The 12,637-nt window shown below is 32.2% G+C and overlaps 1 protein-coding gene and 1 pseudogene across 3 annotated transcripts; both read left to right on the plus strand.

The window, feature by feature from the left end:
• The first annotated feature begins 1,934 nt into the window (after positions 1 to 1,934).
• On the plus strand, positions 1,935 to 4,933 carry LOC114386700 (protein ENHANCED DISEASE RESISTANCE 2-like). Of its 2 annotated transcripts, none has more exons than XM_028346738.1 (3): positions 1,935 to 2,191; positions 3,216 to 4,168; positions 4,706 to 4,933. In XM_028346738.1, coding segments are annotated over exons 2-3 (945 nt in total). In that variant the 5' UTR covers positions 1,935 to 2,191; positions 3,216 to 3,224; the 3' UTR covers positions 4,707 to 4,933. The 2 variants fall into 2 exon arrangements, with proteins under 2 accessions (XP_028202539.1, XP_028202538.1); XM_028346737.1 differs by having other exon boundaries at positions 1,936 to 2,191; positions 3,189 to 4,168.
• Positions 4,934 to 9,688: 4,755 nt separating this feature from the next.
• LOC114388696 lies at positions 9,689 to 12,211 on the plus strand (annotated as a pseudogene). Its single transcript, XR_003661528.1, has 3 exons — positions 9,689 to 10,156; positions 10,655 to 10,953; positions 11,701 to 12,211. The product of XR_003661528.1 is annotated as a B-box zinc finger protein 24-like (transcript).
• Positions 12,212 to 12,637: the final 426 nt, after the last annotated feature.

Genomic DNA, 12,637 nt, shown 5'->3' on the forward strand with positions numbered 1-12,637 from the left:
ACTGCCTTTCACTCATATTAAGATTCTTTGGATTCAGTTCAATTTCCGACTTAAACATGAAATAATAACTGAAAGTATCACTTTAATTCAAAAATAGACCGACTCGGTGGGATGGGTACCACACCCATCCTGATTATACTAAAAAGATTGTTCATCGATACAGAAGGAGGTGGACTTCAAACTTGTTTTACCTAGGATTTGGTTCGGAGATTTCGGACTATGTACGGGAGTATGCTACGTACAGTATACGTATTTGAGCAAATTGAAATTTGACCCTCACCTAAGAACTCTTGTTTATACTCGTTATTGCTATCTATTTGTGGCAAACGTAAGAAGGAAAACCAACTATAGAATTGACCATTTTATCAAAATAAACATGTCTAAAAGTGAACACTTATAAGAAAGGCAACAGAGACAGTATGTTAAATTTGCTTGTGCCATGATCTTCTCCTATTTTTTTACATAAAGTTGAGATTAAAAGCTTATTCATTTTCTGTCAGACAACCATGAATAGATTTTTAAAACTACAAAACTGAAGAGAGGAACTTGTCGTAGTTGATTGCTAAAAGATCGAGAAGTTGGGATGACTCTGCAGGTACAAGTATTCCTACCCGTTAATAAGCAAGCATTCATTTAACTATTCATTTTCAATTCATATGCTAACAACTACCTTATGGAGTGTGACAGTACATTGGATCATTATAAGTTATTAAACATACTAATCAGATAAGAGACAGTCACTCTTACATACGAGACAAAGTTGATTATATGATCTTACAAATCATACTCTTTATTTCTCTTCAGGTCTTTTTTTTTAATATACTAAAAAATATGTTTTGTTTTAATATTTATCTTAAGATTTTTCTTCTTTCTCTCTCATCATCTCCTTATTTAAATTCCTCAACTTAATATCTTATTCCCTTTCATAATTTAGACTAATTTGTCTCATAACATCTGATTTTATGGAAAAAATTTATGATTTTGTTTGGAGATAAATGATTCTTATCTCTTTTAATTATCTTTAACTTGTATATTGATTTAAATTCCTTTACCTCTTATCTAACTTTAAATCCTTTATCTCTTACCTAATTTAGTTTTAATATATTTTATAATCTTGACTACATTCATCATGTCTTTAAATGTATTAAAACATATCTTGTTATTGATTTTTAATTATTATGATTTATTATGTTAACAATTATTATATTTAAATATATTTATTGTTCTTATGTAAAGAAATTTATTAAATTTTACAGATATTATTTTATAAAGGAGTGCCAGCAGCACACTTCTCCTAACATGCACTTTTTCATCATTGAAATTTATTAAACTATAAAATCAGAGATAAAATTATTAAATGAGAGGTGCCACTCATGAAAATGTGTGATTTTTAATAATTTTTAACCAATAAATAGAGAATGTGTTAGAGAATATATTATTAATATTTTTCTTATTTGATATATATTTATTTTAGTTATATAAATAAGAATATTTTTTATATAAACAATAGTAACAATCATAATTTTATTTAAACCAAAAATAGACGCACCAATGCACCGTACACGTTATGAAGTGTTTGGTAGAGAAGAGATAAATAATATTGGAGAAAAATTTTAAACCTTTTTATGAGACCCATATTTTTACATTTTACTTTAATAAAAAAAAATTCTTCTATTATCATCATCTAAACCAAACAAATTCGAAAAGACTTACGATGAGGCCTAAAATATTGTTACACCGATAGCAATGCAAGAAAGAATAAAAGGAAGACATTACTAGAAGGTTTTTTCAAAAAATAATTGGTTGATAAAGTAGGTTATAATCAATAAAATAAATTGAAGATAAAGTATATTAAAATTATTTTGATACATTAATGCCGCTCCAATAATAATAATAATAATAATAAGAGGTAGGAGTCCACAAGGTTTGGGGCTGTGGATTGTGGAGTTCGAGTTTTACGCCTCTTTGTCGGTTGTGCTTGTGTTCACCAACACGTAAACATTTTTATTTATTTCTCCGAAGAGACAAATAGAAGAATCCTCGATTTCAGCTCTTGCCTTAATTCAACACAACGTACCAAAGGAGGTTGAGGAGTGGTCGCAGTTGCATAGCAGAGCCTCAGAATTGTGCTCTTTGCTTACCCTTCTTTTACTTCCTCTCTTCTCTTCACTCTGTACAGAGACAGACACTGGTATGTCATGTTTATTTACTTATGATGTCTAAATTCACTTCCTAGATACATACGTCAACGTTATGCCCCTTCCTCATTACACAATGCTCTTTCTATTCGTTTCCTTCATCAGCCAATTGTTTTTATTCTCTCCAACATGGTATAATTTTATTTTATTTTCTCTATTGCCCATCCATTCTTTATCTCTAATCCTAAGCATAAGGGTTTAAATGCTTCCTGAAATTAATTTCTTTCCAAATATAACCATCATATAATTGACGATTTGGATTTATCCTTACTTTAAGGTTATGCTTTTTTATTTTTTTTAAATAAAATAAAATCGTATCAGGTGATGATATAATTCCTTCTTCATGTATATGGGTCATAGACTCTTTGCACTGTAGTTGGCTTCTAAATGGCAGAAAGGTTGTTTATATGTAGAAAAAGTCAATGAATTATTGCAGTTCATCTGGTTCTGTTGTGTGCCTATGAGAACAAATATTCAATGGAAATCCGTCATCATAGTTTAAATTTTTAAAACCCTATTGGAGTTCCATCAATGAAGTCTGTTGACAATTAAAGTCTACTTTGTTGTTCATATTTGCCTATACGGTATAATCTCTTTTTCTTTTACTAATGACAAATCTGTCTGTGTCTAGTTTCATCCTGGCCGTTTTAGCATAAATTATTACATGGTCCCAGACTACCAATTGTCCGTGGTCCTGGCTAATCTTTGTGTGACATGTTACCAAGAACTTCGATTCTGATCTCGTGGAGATTCTGTTATTCTCAGTTATGTGTCACGTGGAGATTGTCCTGGACCATGATAGTCTCAGACCATGTTATACATTCTCCTGTTTTAGGAAGGATTTTCCTTCCTTTCTATTTGTATTTGGAAAAGCTTGTACATTGTACAATTTTGGTGTTTGGATGACCTTAGGACTTATGCATGCAGCATTCTTGTTTATCTTGCAATCACATCACATAATTGTTTCCATTTTTTTTCATTACTGTAAAGCTTATATTGTTATTACCGGGGAAGCAGCACACATTTATGGCCAGCATCGGTGATAGAAAGGAATCAGAATGGATAGATAGGATAATATCAGAAGGAGCCATCCCACTTCTTGAACCAGATAATTGTTCAAATGGTTGGGCTACCCCTCCTGGTGATGCATTCATGGTCAGAGGCCCTGAGTATTTTACAACAAGGGTTAAGGTTCCAGCTGGTGATTATATGCTCAAACCTCTCGGTTTTGATTGGATTAAAAGTTCAGTGAAAATTGGGGAGATATTAAAGGATCCAAATAGTCGAGTTAGGAAGGTCATTGATAACGAGTTTCCAGAAGGTGATAAACCCTTTGTGTGGGCCTTCAATCTTCAAGTCCCAACCAAGGATAACTATAGTGCCATAGCATATTTTACAACCAAAGAGTCAGGTCTTGAGGATTCGCTAATGGACAAGTTCTTGAAGGGTGACAATGCATTCAGAAACTCAAGGCTTAAGCTGATTGCCAACATTGTAAAAGGTCCTTGGATTGTCAGAAAAGCTGTTGGAGAGCAGGCTATTTGCATAATTGGGCGTGCCCTTTCCTGTAAATATTGCACGGGGGAGAATTTCATAGAAGTAGATATTGATATAGGGTCTTCCATGGTTGCAAGTGCAATCGTTCATTTGGCATTTGGTTACATTTCAACTTTGACTGTTGACTTGGCTTTTCTTATTGAGAGCCAAGCTGAATCAGAGCTTCCAGAAAAAATATTAGGCGCTTTCAGATTTTCTGACCTTGATCCTGCTTCAGCTAGAACAATTGAGCTATCAACTGTTGTGAGTTGTGACAATGCACAAACATCTTTACCTACTAGATTGTGGAAGTCAATTGGACAGGGCTTTTCCCATATTCTTCATTCAGGTCCTCAAGAAGATGGCTCTACTTCTGGTTCAGAACATACTAATGATGTAGATCACAAAGATAATCCAACTGACATCACGAACTGGTGAGTTTTATATAGTTGTGATTACCATTTTGATAACATGATTACAGATGCTTTGTAAATTTAAGTCCACTGTTGAAATATTCTGTGTTTAAAACTTCTGTTTCTCAACTACTCAGAACTTATTTATAAACATACATGTAGTTATGTTTGGTTTTTCATTTTGGGTTTAAAAATGCCTTGTTAATATTATGATATTTCTTTGCAGCACTAGCCTAATTACTTACCCGGTATGTACATAGGCTGATTTACCATTCTCTATGTGTTTCTAACTGATCTTGAGAGCCTTTCACGTCAAACTACAATTACTATTACAGCATGCTCTCTTTCCTTTTTTATTCTTTTTTAGTTTCATTTGTGGCTTTATGTCTAAAGCTACATTACGACAAAAGACCTTAGGCATATAAGTAGTCGGCATATACCTAAAACATTGTTCCCAAGTATAAACATTGTCCCTTTACTTCATATGGCCTTAAAGGCCTTATATTTCCTACATGTTTTAATCATTTTGTATTTTCTGTACAATGATTTTGTTTGCAGATATACTGGAATAATTGAAAGGGGTACCATTTGAGGTCATTATTCTTTTAGCCATTTTTTATGATTGGATTCATAGCATCTGTTGTATGACTTAATTCTTGCCTATGGCAGTATTTTGTAATACTAAAGAAAGTTAGAAAACTTAAGAGTGGCCCCATTTTTTTTTGGCTGGATTATTATGTATATCTTTTAAAGTAAATTCTAGTAATGTTTATAGTTGACGAGTTAGTCTTTGTCTGTCAATTAAAATCATGACATTTGTTTGTTTGGGGTAAATTTTTGTGGCTATCTCAATTAGAACTAGTTCAACTTTTTAAGCTGGATATTATGAATATTTTCCTTGACAATTATTCAATGAGGTTAAATGCTTCTAAATGGGAAATAAAAAAAATGTTGACGACTAAAATGGACATTCATCGAACTTTACTGCACAGAATCTAAATCGGTCTTCTGGCACGGACTTGGTCAGTTGAGCATAGCATATCATCTGATCTTTTATTTCTTACAAAGGCCATGTGATTGCGGACAATTTTTCGGGTGTGTTGAAGAATAAATTTCGTGTATCACTTGGTCAGTTTACCCGTCAATTAATTGAGCCGTGCTATACTGCTATTAATTAGAACAAAATTTAATGTATATAAGTTGTTCCGGAAAAACCGAACTGGATTAAGTGTTTTTTTTTTTGTCACCATTGGTGTGAGTATCCACTTTTTACCAATGATAATTTTTATTGGGAATCTAACCATTCACTTTTAATGAAATCTCTTCAATTCATACTTTTTTCATCTATAATGAAATCTCTTCAATTCATACTTTTTTCATCTATAAGATTCAAACTAAGATCTTGTTTAAAGTGACTAAACTCAAGATTACCCAAACCAATTATTTGTTGGTACTAAGTGTGTTTGGTTTCATAAGAAGTGATATTTCATAATTTTTGTTTCACTGATTTAAAATTTATATGAGAGATAGTGAGATCAACAAACAGTTATAAAGAATGTGTACTTAACGAATGTGTTAGAAAGGACTCCAATGTTGTTACTTGCTGGCATTTCTTTGATTCTCAGTAATGTCCTTCCATTATGTAACTTAGGTCCATGTGTGAATGCCCATTGCCCCACGTTTTTATTTAAAACCAGATGGAACATGGAAGTATGGCACCGCTATTTTCAACATCACTTGAAGGCTGAAGCAAAGGCTTCCACGTTCACCCAAATCCCTTCCAAAAGCCAAAATCACAACACCGCCAAGAATGGTGGCTAATTTTGTAATGGAACGAAATAACTAGAAGTCTAGAACTAGTCTATTCAATTCAATAGTTTTTCTGAAAATCTCATGAACCTGTGTATTTTTATTTTAAATTTTTAATGTGACTGCATTATTAGAAAATCAAATTCATGATCCCTAATTAAATTAGAGCAACACTCATTAACTAATTTAGGTATTTAATAGTAGTAATATTAAAAAAATTAGAATACTCTTGCGGCCAAGTGATTTTAACAATAAAAAACAATTAATAGATTTAGTTAATACAAATTAAATAGGTAATTAATTATGTGATGGGCGGTAACCCACAAATATATCCAATGATCTCAATGAACTCATTCATAATTAAGACATGATCACAAAATTTTCCCAATTTAGTATTTATCTCATTTGGGATTCCTTATTATTTGCATTAATTGTCTAACTTACCCCGATAAAAGTGAGATTAAATAAGAATATTAGATTATGGAAAATTCTAAGCAGTAACATAATATTAGTTAAGAAATTAAAAGAAAAAAATATTGTTATTGAGATACATAAAATCATGTTATTCATAATTTTTCTATATTCTCTTATAATTTTTGCATTATTTTTTTTTATTTTAATTCCTTGACTAATGTCTCAAGGTTACTTATATATAAGCAATATTGCTAGATTACTAGTGTGGTTCTTTTATGTATTAGGAACACACTTGTATAATCTTCTTAATCAATGACAAGGTTATTTAATCTGATGTTCACTTGTTAAAAAAAAGAGTATTAGAAAAGCACTCTTTCAAACATACTATCTATATTAGTTAATATTTATTGAAAAATATAAAATTATAGGAGATAATTATTAAATGTGATGTAAAATCTATCAAATTTTATTTTTTTAATAAATTTTAACTAATAATAAAAAAAGTGTTAAAAGATGTGTTCTTAATATCTAAAAAAACATTTTAATTTGAATAGATAGCCTAAAAAAAGTTGGGATTCCTTATTTTGAAGATTTTAGTTTCGTTGACCTCAGCTCTATACAGTGGTGGGGTAAAGGAAAATCAAATTCTCTCTTTTTCTTACTTGCAACACTTTTTTGGGTATCGGAATGTGTTTGTAAGTATATTCTCAATCTGTGGAGTATACACATAACCTTCAAGGAGAACCAAGATTTAGGCTCCCAACCCTTTATATCGGGTTATAACAATGATGATGTAAAAAATTTCATATGGTCATTCAATACCATTCAATATTTATTGACTTTTAAAATAATTTAAATAATAATTTATAATTAGATAACATTAAATTCTTATTTTAAACTTAATAGTTATTTTCTGAGTATATTTTGTGTTTTTAAAAATGCAATATTTTTTCTTATCTGAAAAACAAAAAAAATATATGATAAAGGGAAAAACTACGGAATTTTCACATGTACCATTGCTTTTTGCGATTCCCGATACCTAATCTTCATAATAAAAGACTTGTATGCATATTTCTAAATATTAGCTGCTAGTTTTAAACAATTCCAGCTTATTCATTCATTCATTTATCATAAGCTACGAAAGGAATTTCGAGAAACTAATTGCTTTTGTTGCTGATTAGAGCCAACTAATTGTAATTGGCAGCGCATGTGTTACGCTTGGATATCTTTGTCACGCTCCCTTTATATTCCATAATATACATGATGAATAAAATTCCAATCTTGGAAATATAATCAGAACAGAAAAATACTACTCTATGCATGCAACTTTTGACTCACGTTCGTGAATGGAAAACCGCACTGCAAGTTTGTGCATTCATTGCCTTTCAACGGTAGTTAAAATTACCTAAGAAAAAACACCTCTCGGGAATAATTAACGTGCCAATTTCAAGAAGAATTAATTTATAGTACGCATCAAACTTTGAGGTTTTGCTAATTAATCTTGGGTGCAACCAAGCTACCAACCCGGTTACATTAATTTCCTCTACGGTTTAACCACTAAGCTAAGGTTACCTACAAAATTAAAACCAATATGTGACTATATAAATCCTTTTGTAGTGGCCAGTGTTTCTTCACGGCCACCACATGTGGTTCTCATCATTTCTTAGTCCTTTTCTAATGCGCCACTCCAAAGTACGTCCCAATGCACCTTCTGATGATCAATCATCCCAACTAACACACAATCCGCAACTTGATCATGGAGGGTGGTCTAGGCGTGGTCGTGAATTTTGTGAGGCAAGAAGAGCGTTTTTGAACAGTTACCATTTGAGTTTGGAAAGAAAAAACAATGTTAGCTTCAAGGAAAAGTTGAAGAAGTCAGTGAAAGAGGTTAATGAAGCAGCAATGGGAGTTGTTTTGGGCATGCGTCGTGGGGTGTCCAAGAGAAGGGTTGGCATCAAGGTTTTAAGGGTCAAAATGTCTTCACACTCGATGGTTCTTGTTACCTTAAGATGTTTTATCCCATGGTTGAACAAAAGTAAGGTTATATAAAGATTAAAAATAATATATACAGTTCTTTAGGTGTTGTTTAGTATATTGTTCTTTGATGAAAATTGGAGTTTTGTCGATTACCAAGATGAAACTCTAATTTAAATTAGAAAATGACACCAATAACACCTATGAAATTGTATCTAAATTTTATCCATTATATAATAATCACATATATATCTTGTATGTGAACGTATTGCTATATATTAGGACAAAGAATTATCAACATGTAACTAGAATAAGTTCTGTGGATCATGCGTTTTCCTAATTGTTGAACTTCTGCTTACTAGATTTGTGACATTAATATGTACTTAAAAAAATCTGTCCAAACTTGTTTAATAAGTTTTCCATAGACCATAATTAATTGCATTAGGAAAAGTCAAAGAGCATGAGTTAATCAACAATCTTTCTATTTAATCCATAAAACCATGAAAAAATGCATCATGCTTTTATTTAAGCACAAAATACAGAAGTTAATGTTAAACTTAATGACTTCAACACTTCGTTTAACAGAAAAGAAAAGTCACATGGAAAAAGATAGAGAAAGGAATGCACTTTTTTCAACAACAAAAAAAAAAAAATGAAACTCTCCTTTAGTACACATGAAAATAAGAGAGGAAACAAAGAAAAAAATTTGAGTCCTACACTTAGGCTATCTCCAATTTGGGGAAAAGCTACAAATAAAATAAGAGTAAAATGATTTACAAAGCTAAATATATTTGAATGATTTCATATCATTTTTAATCATATTTTATATAGTGCGTGTATGATTTAAATTGTTTTACACAAAAAAAAATTATCATTTTTATGGCAGAACTTAAGTATCTCTAAAATAGAAACCAAACATGCATTATTGTGTTAATTTGAATTATTAAGATAAACTTGTAGCAAGAGTTCAGAAAAGTATTTAGTCTTACTGAAAATATAAATTAAATTATTACAAGAAACTTTTTTTTAAGATAAATAATTGCCAAACACATATTTTAATATAAATTGATAGTAATTGAGATTAATCCAAATTCACAATTATTCAAAACAATTAGTTGTATCCGATTTTAAAACATACATATAAGGCAGCTGTCATATAGTGATAGAAGAATATCTAGAAAATATAGTGGCCACTCAAACATGGTTTGTACTTGTTGATGCTTCCACAGCCACACACATGTTTGACAAGTTAACCCCACAAATCCGTGTTGTTTTTATTGTTCTTACAGAAACTGATATGTAATATCCAAATCCTTATCTTCGCAACCCCACCAGCTCTCAATCCTCATCCAATCACTTCCTTTTCTGTCTTCAACAGTATCTTCCCACATTAAATACCAACTGTGTAGTATAGTACTACTTCAATGTTAACTATGTTCTTCTTTTTTTGTTCTCATCTCCACACCATGTCCTAATCTTTCTGCACCATCGTTCTCCATTTTTGGCTTTACAAAACCACTGTGTCTGATTAAGGGTTCTTTAATATTTCCAATATTTCTTGTAGTGAAAAAGTTGTTAGCTAAAAGAAGACCAAGTTTTTGGTGTTGTAGAAGCAAGAGAAGAATTAACATGAAAATTCAGTGTGACGTGTGTGAGAGAGCTCCAGCAACAGTGATTTGTTGCGCGGATGAGGCTGCTTTGTGTGCCAAATGTGACGTTGAAGTTCATGCTGCAAACAAGCTTGCAAGCAAGCACCAAAGGCTTCTTCTTCAATGTCTATCAAGCAAGCTTCCCACATGTGACATTTGCCAAGTAATTATGCACCTCAATTATATTTGTGTATCTTCTAATTTTATGATAAAAATCATCTCTGAGTTAATTCATGTGCTACTTTTATGTTGAGCTTGTTAGTTGTTACCATAACTTTGTGTGTGACTGCCAATAACCCTTTTGTTTGCCAATTGAATCTATTTAAGCATCAAGTGTAGAATTCTTTTTTGTTTCTTAAAGACATTAATAGTTAAATGGACTTTCTGCTGGTGCATGGTGAGAATGCTGCTTGCTGTTTTCTACATCCTTGTGAAATGTATTACGTAGACACTTGTAGACTGAATTATACCCTTGACACTGGGATCTTGAGCTAGTTTAACTGATGAGATCTGGATTAGGATATTTCTTGTATAGTGTATGAGTTAATACCTTCCCTGAAATGGGGGAAAAAATTGTCTGATGAAACTGATGGATATTGTAATAAGTTACATATAATTATTGCTGATTTTGTTCTTTCCTATCTCCTTCATATACCAACAGGACAAGCCAGCATTCATATTTTGTGTTGAAGACAGAGCACTCTTCTGTCAGGATTGTGATGAACCAATTCATTCAGCCGGAAGCCTTTCGCGAACCACCAGCGCTTCCTTGCTACTGGTATCCGAGTGGCCTCGAGTTCTAATTGCACCAAAGACAATGAAAAAAGTCACTCGGAGCCTCCTAATAGGAGTGCACAACAAGTTTCTGCGAAAATTCCTCCTCAGCAAGTGCCTAGCTTCACATCCTCTTGGGCTGTTGATGACTTATTGGAACTAACAGGCTTTGAATCACCTGAGAAAGTAAGACAGCTTTATTTCATAATAATGATTAGAGTTACATAATACATATACGTGATGAACTAACAAAACTAAGTAATTAGAGTGTTATAGCTGAAAGACGTTAATAGTATTACATGTTTCATGTGTTGTCTATATACATCTTTGAACTTCCATATAGAACAATAGCATGGTTGTAGCGACTAATCATGGTAACATGTGAACATTATAATTGGGTTTGATGTGGCTGGAAAATGTGAAAAATTTGATTTATCCAAAAGACCTCAGCCTCAAGAAAATTGGTTAGGTAAGTTATTGTTTTCTGGATGATATCCATCAATCCAATTAGTTTTTCATTGATTCTTTGTTGATCAAGAGATTGATAAGGACAGAAATTACATTGAATAACTTTTCTTGAACTGATTCTGTATAAATGATTGTCTTGTGCTTTGTTACTTATGTTGACACACTGCCTATATACATAATCAAGCATTCAATTTCATATGAAAGAACCATCAAGGTAGTAGAGGCTAGTTATGTTTACAGAATAGTTAGGCAGCAATAGGTGAATAATAACTATGTATTAAACCCCGCGACTTGATTTCAGTTTTATTTGATTTTGATAATTTGAAATATATATGTGCACATTATTCTGTTGAGGGGCTAATGATACGGAAATTTTGATCCTGGCCTTATGATAGTTAACTAGTTACTTAATTATGATGTGCCTCTTGCCTTGTAATATTTGTAACTCTTTATTTCTGTGTTCAGAAGGAATCTCTGCAGTTTGGAGAGCTGGAATGGCTTACAGATGTGGGTATTTTCGGCGAACAATTTGCTCAGGAAGCCTTGGCTGCAGCTGAAGTACCTCAGCTTCCCGAAACTCATAACAGTAGCAGTGTTGCTTCATACAAAACCTCCAAATCCTACATGTCCCACAAAAAGCCTAGGATTGAAGTCCTAAATGATGATGATGATGATGATGAGTATTTTACTGTGCCCGATCTCGGCTAAGTACGTGGCTTGCCATATGGGATGGTGCATGCATGATTGGAAAAGATTAATTATGGGAAAATAATTGTTTTTTTTAAGCTCTATTAGTAAATTGTCAAAAAAGAATATTATTTTCCCAAAAAAACTATTCCATTCAGACATGTTGATATGTTGTATATTCAATTATTATGAGAACGATAATTTTCACAAGTTGTGTGGAGTTGATTAAGTATTGTACTTAAGGTGTTTTTTTGCTGGATAGCATAGAATCCATGCCTTTGGGGAATAATTTTCCTTGTCCTTATGCTTCATACACTAGGGGGATTCTCCCACGGTCACATCTTCCCCAATCCCCTCGAATTTGAGACGGTTAATTCCATTTTGTTTGTATGCATCATGTCTGGAAGAGCGTTTATCCCCATTTGACCAGCGTGCCATTCTTTTCACAATTCAGTTCTTTGGAACAACCTGAACTCCTACAATACTTGACAAGTCGTCTTATTTTAAATTTGACTTAAATATTTTTTTTGAGGCAAAATTTAACTTAATCTTAGACCTATATCAGTAGGAACACATAAAAAAAGACCTATATCAGTAGGAACCACATAAAATGATGGTAGAATGTATATTTAAGCGTCCCTTTCCATCAGAAAAAAAAATGTATATTTAAGCAAACAATGTTTTTGAATTTACTCTAATGGGGATTTCTGATCGA

Source organism: Glycine soja, chromosome 15, assembly GCF_004193775.1.
Source record: "Glycine soja cultivar W05 chromosome 15, ASM419377v2, whole genome shotgun sequence".
Lineage (NCBI taxonomy): Eukaryota > Viridiplantae > Streptophyta > Magnoliopsida > Fabales > Fabaceae > Glycine > Glycine soja.

Coding starts and splice junctions, on each gene's coding strand:
- LOC114386700 (XM_028346738.1), top strand. CDS start 3,225: ATGGCCAGCATCGGTGATAGAAAGGAATCAGAATGGATAGATAGGATA.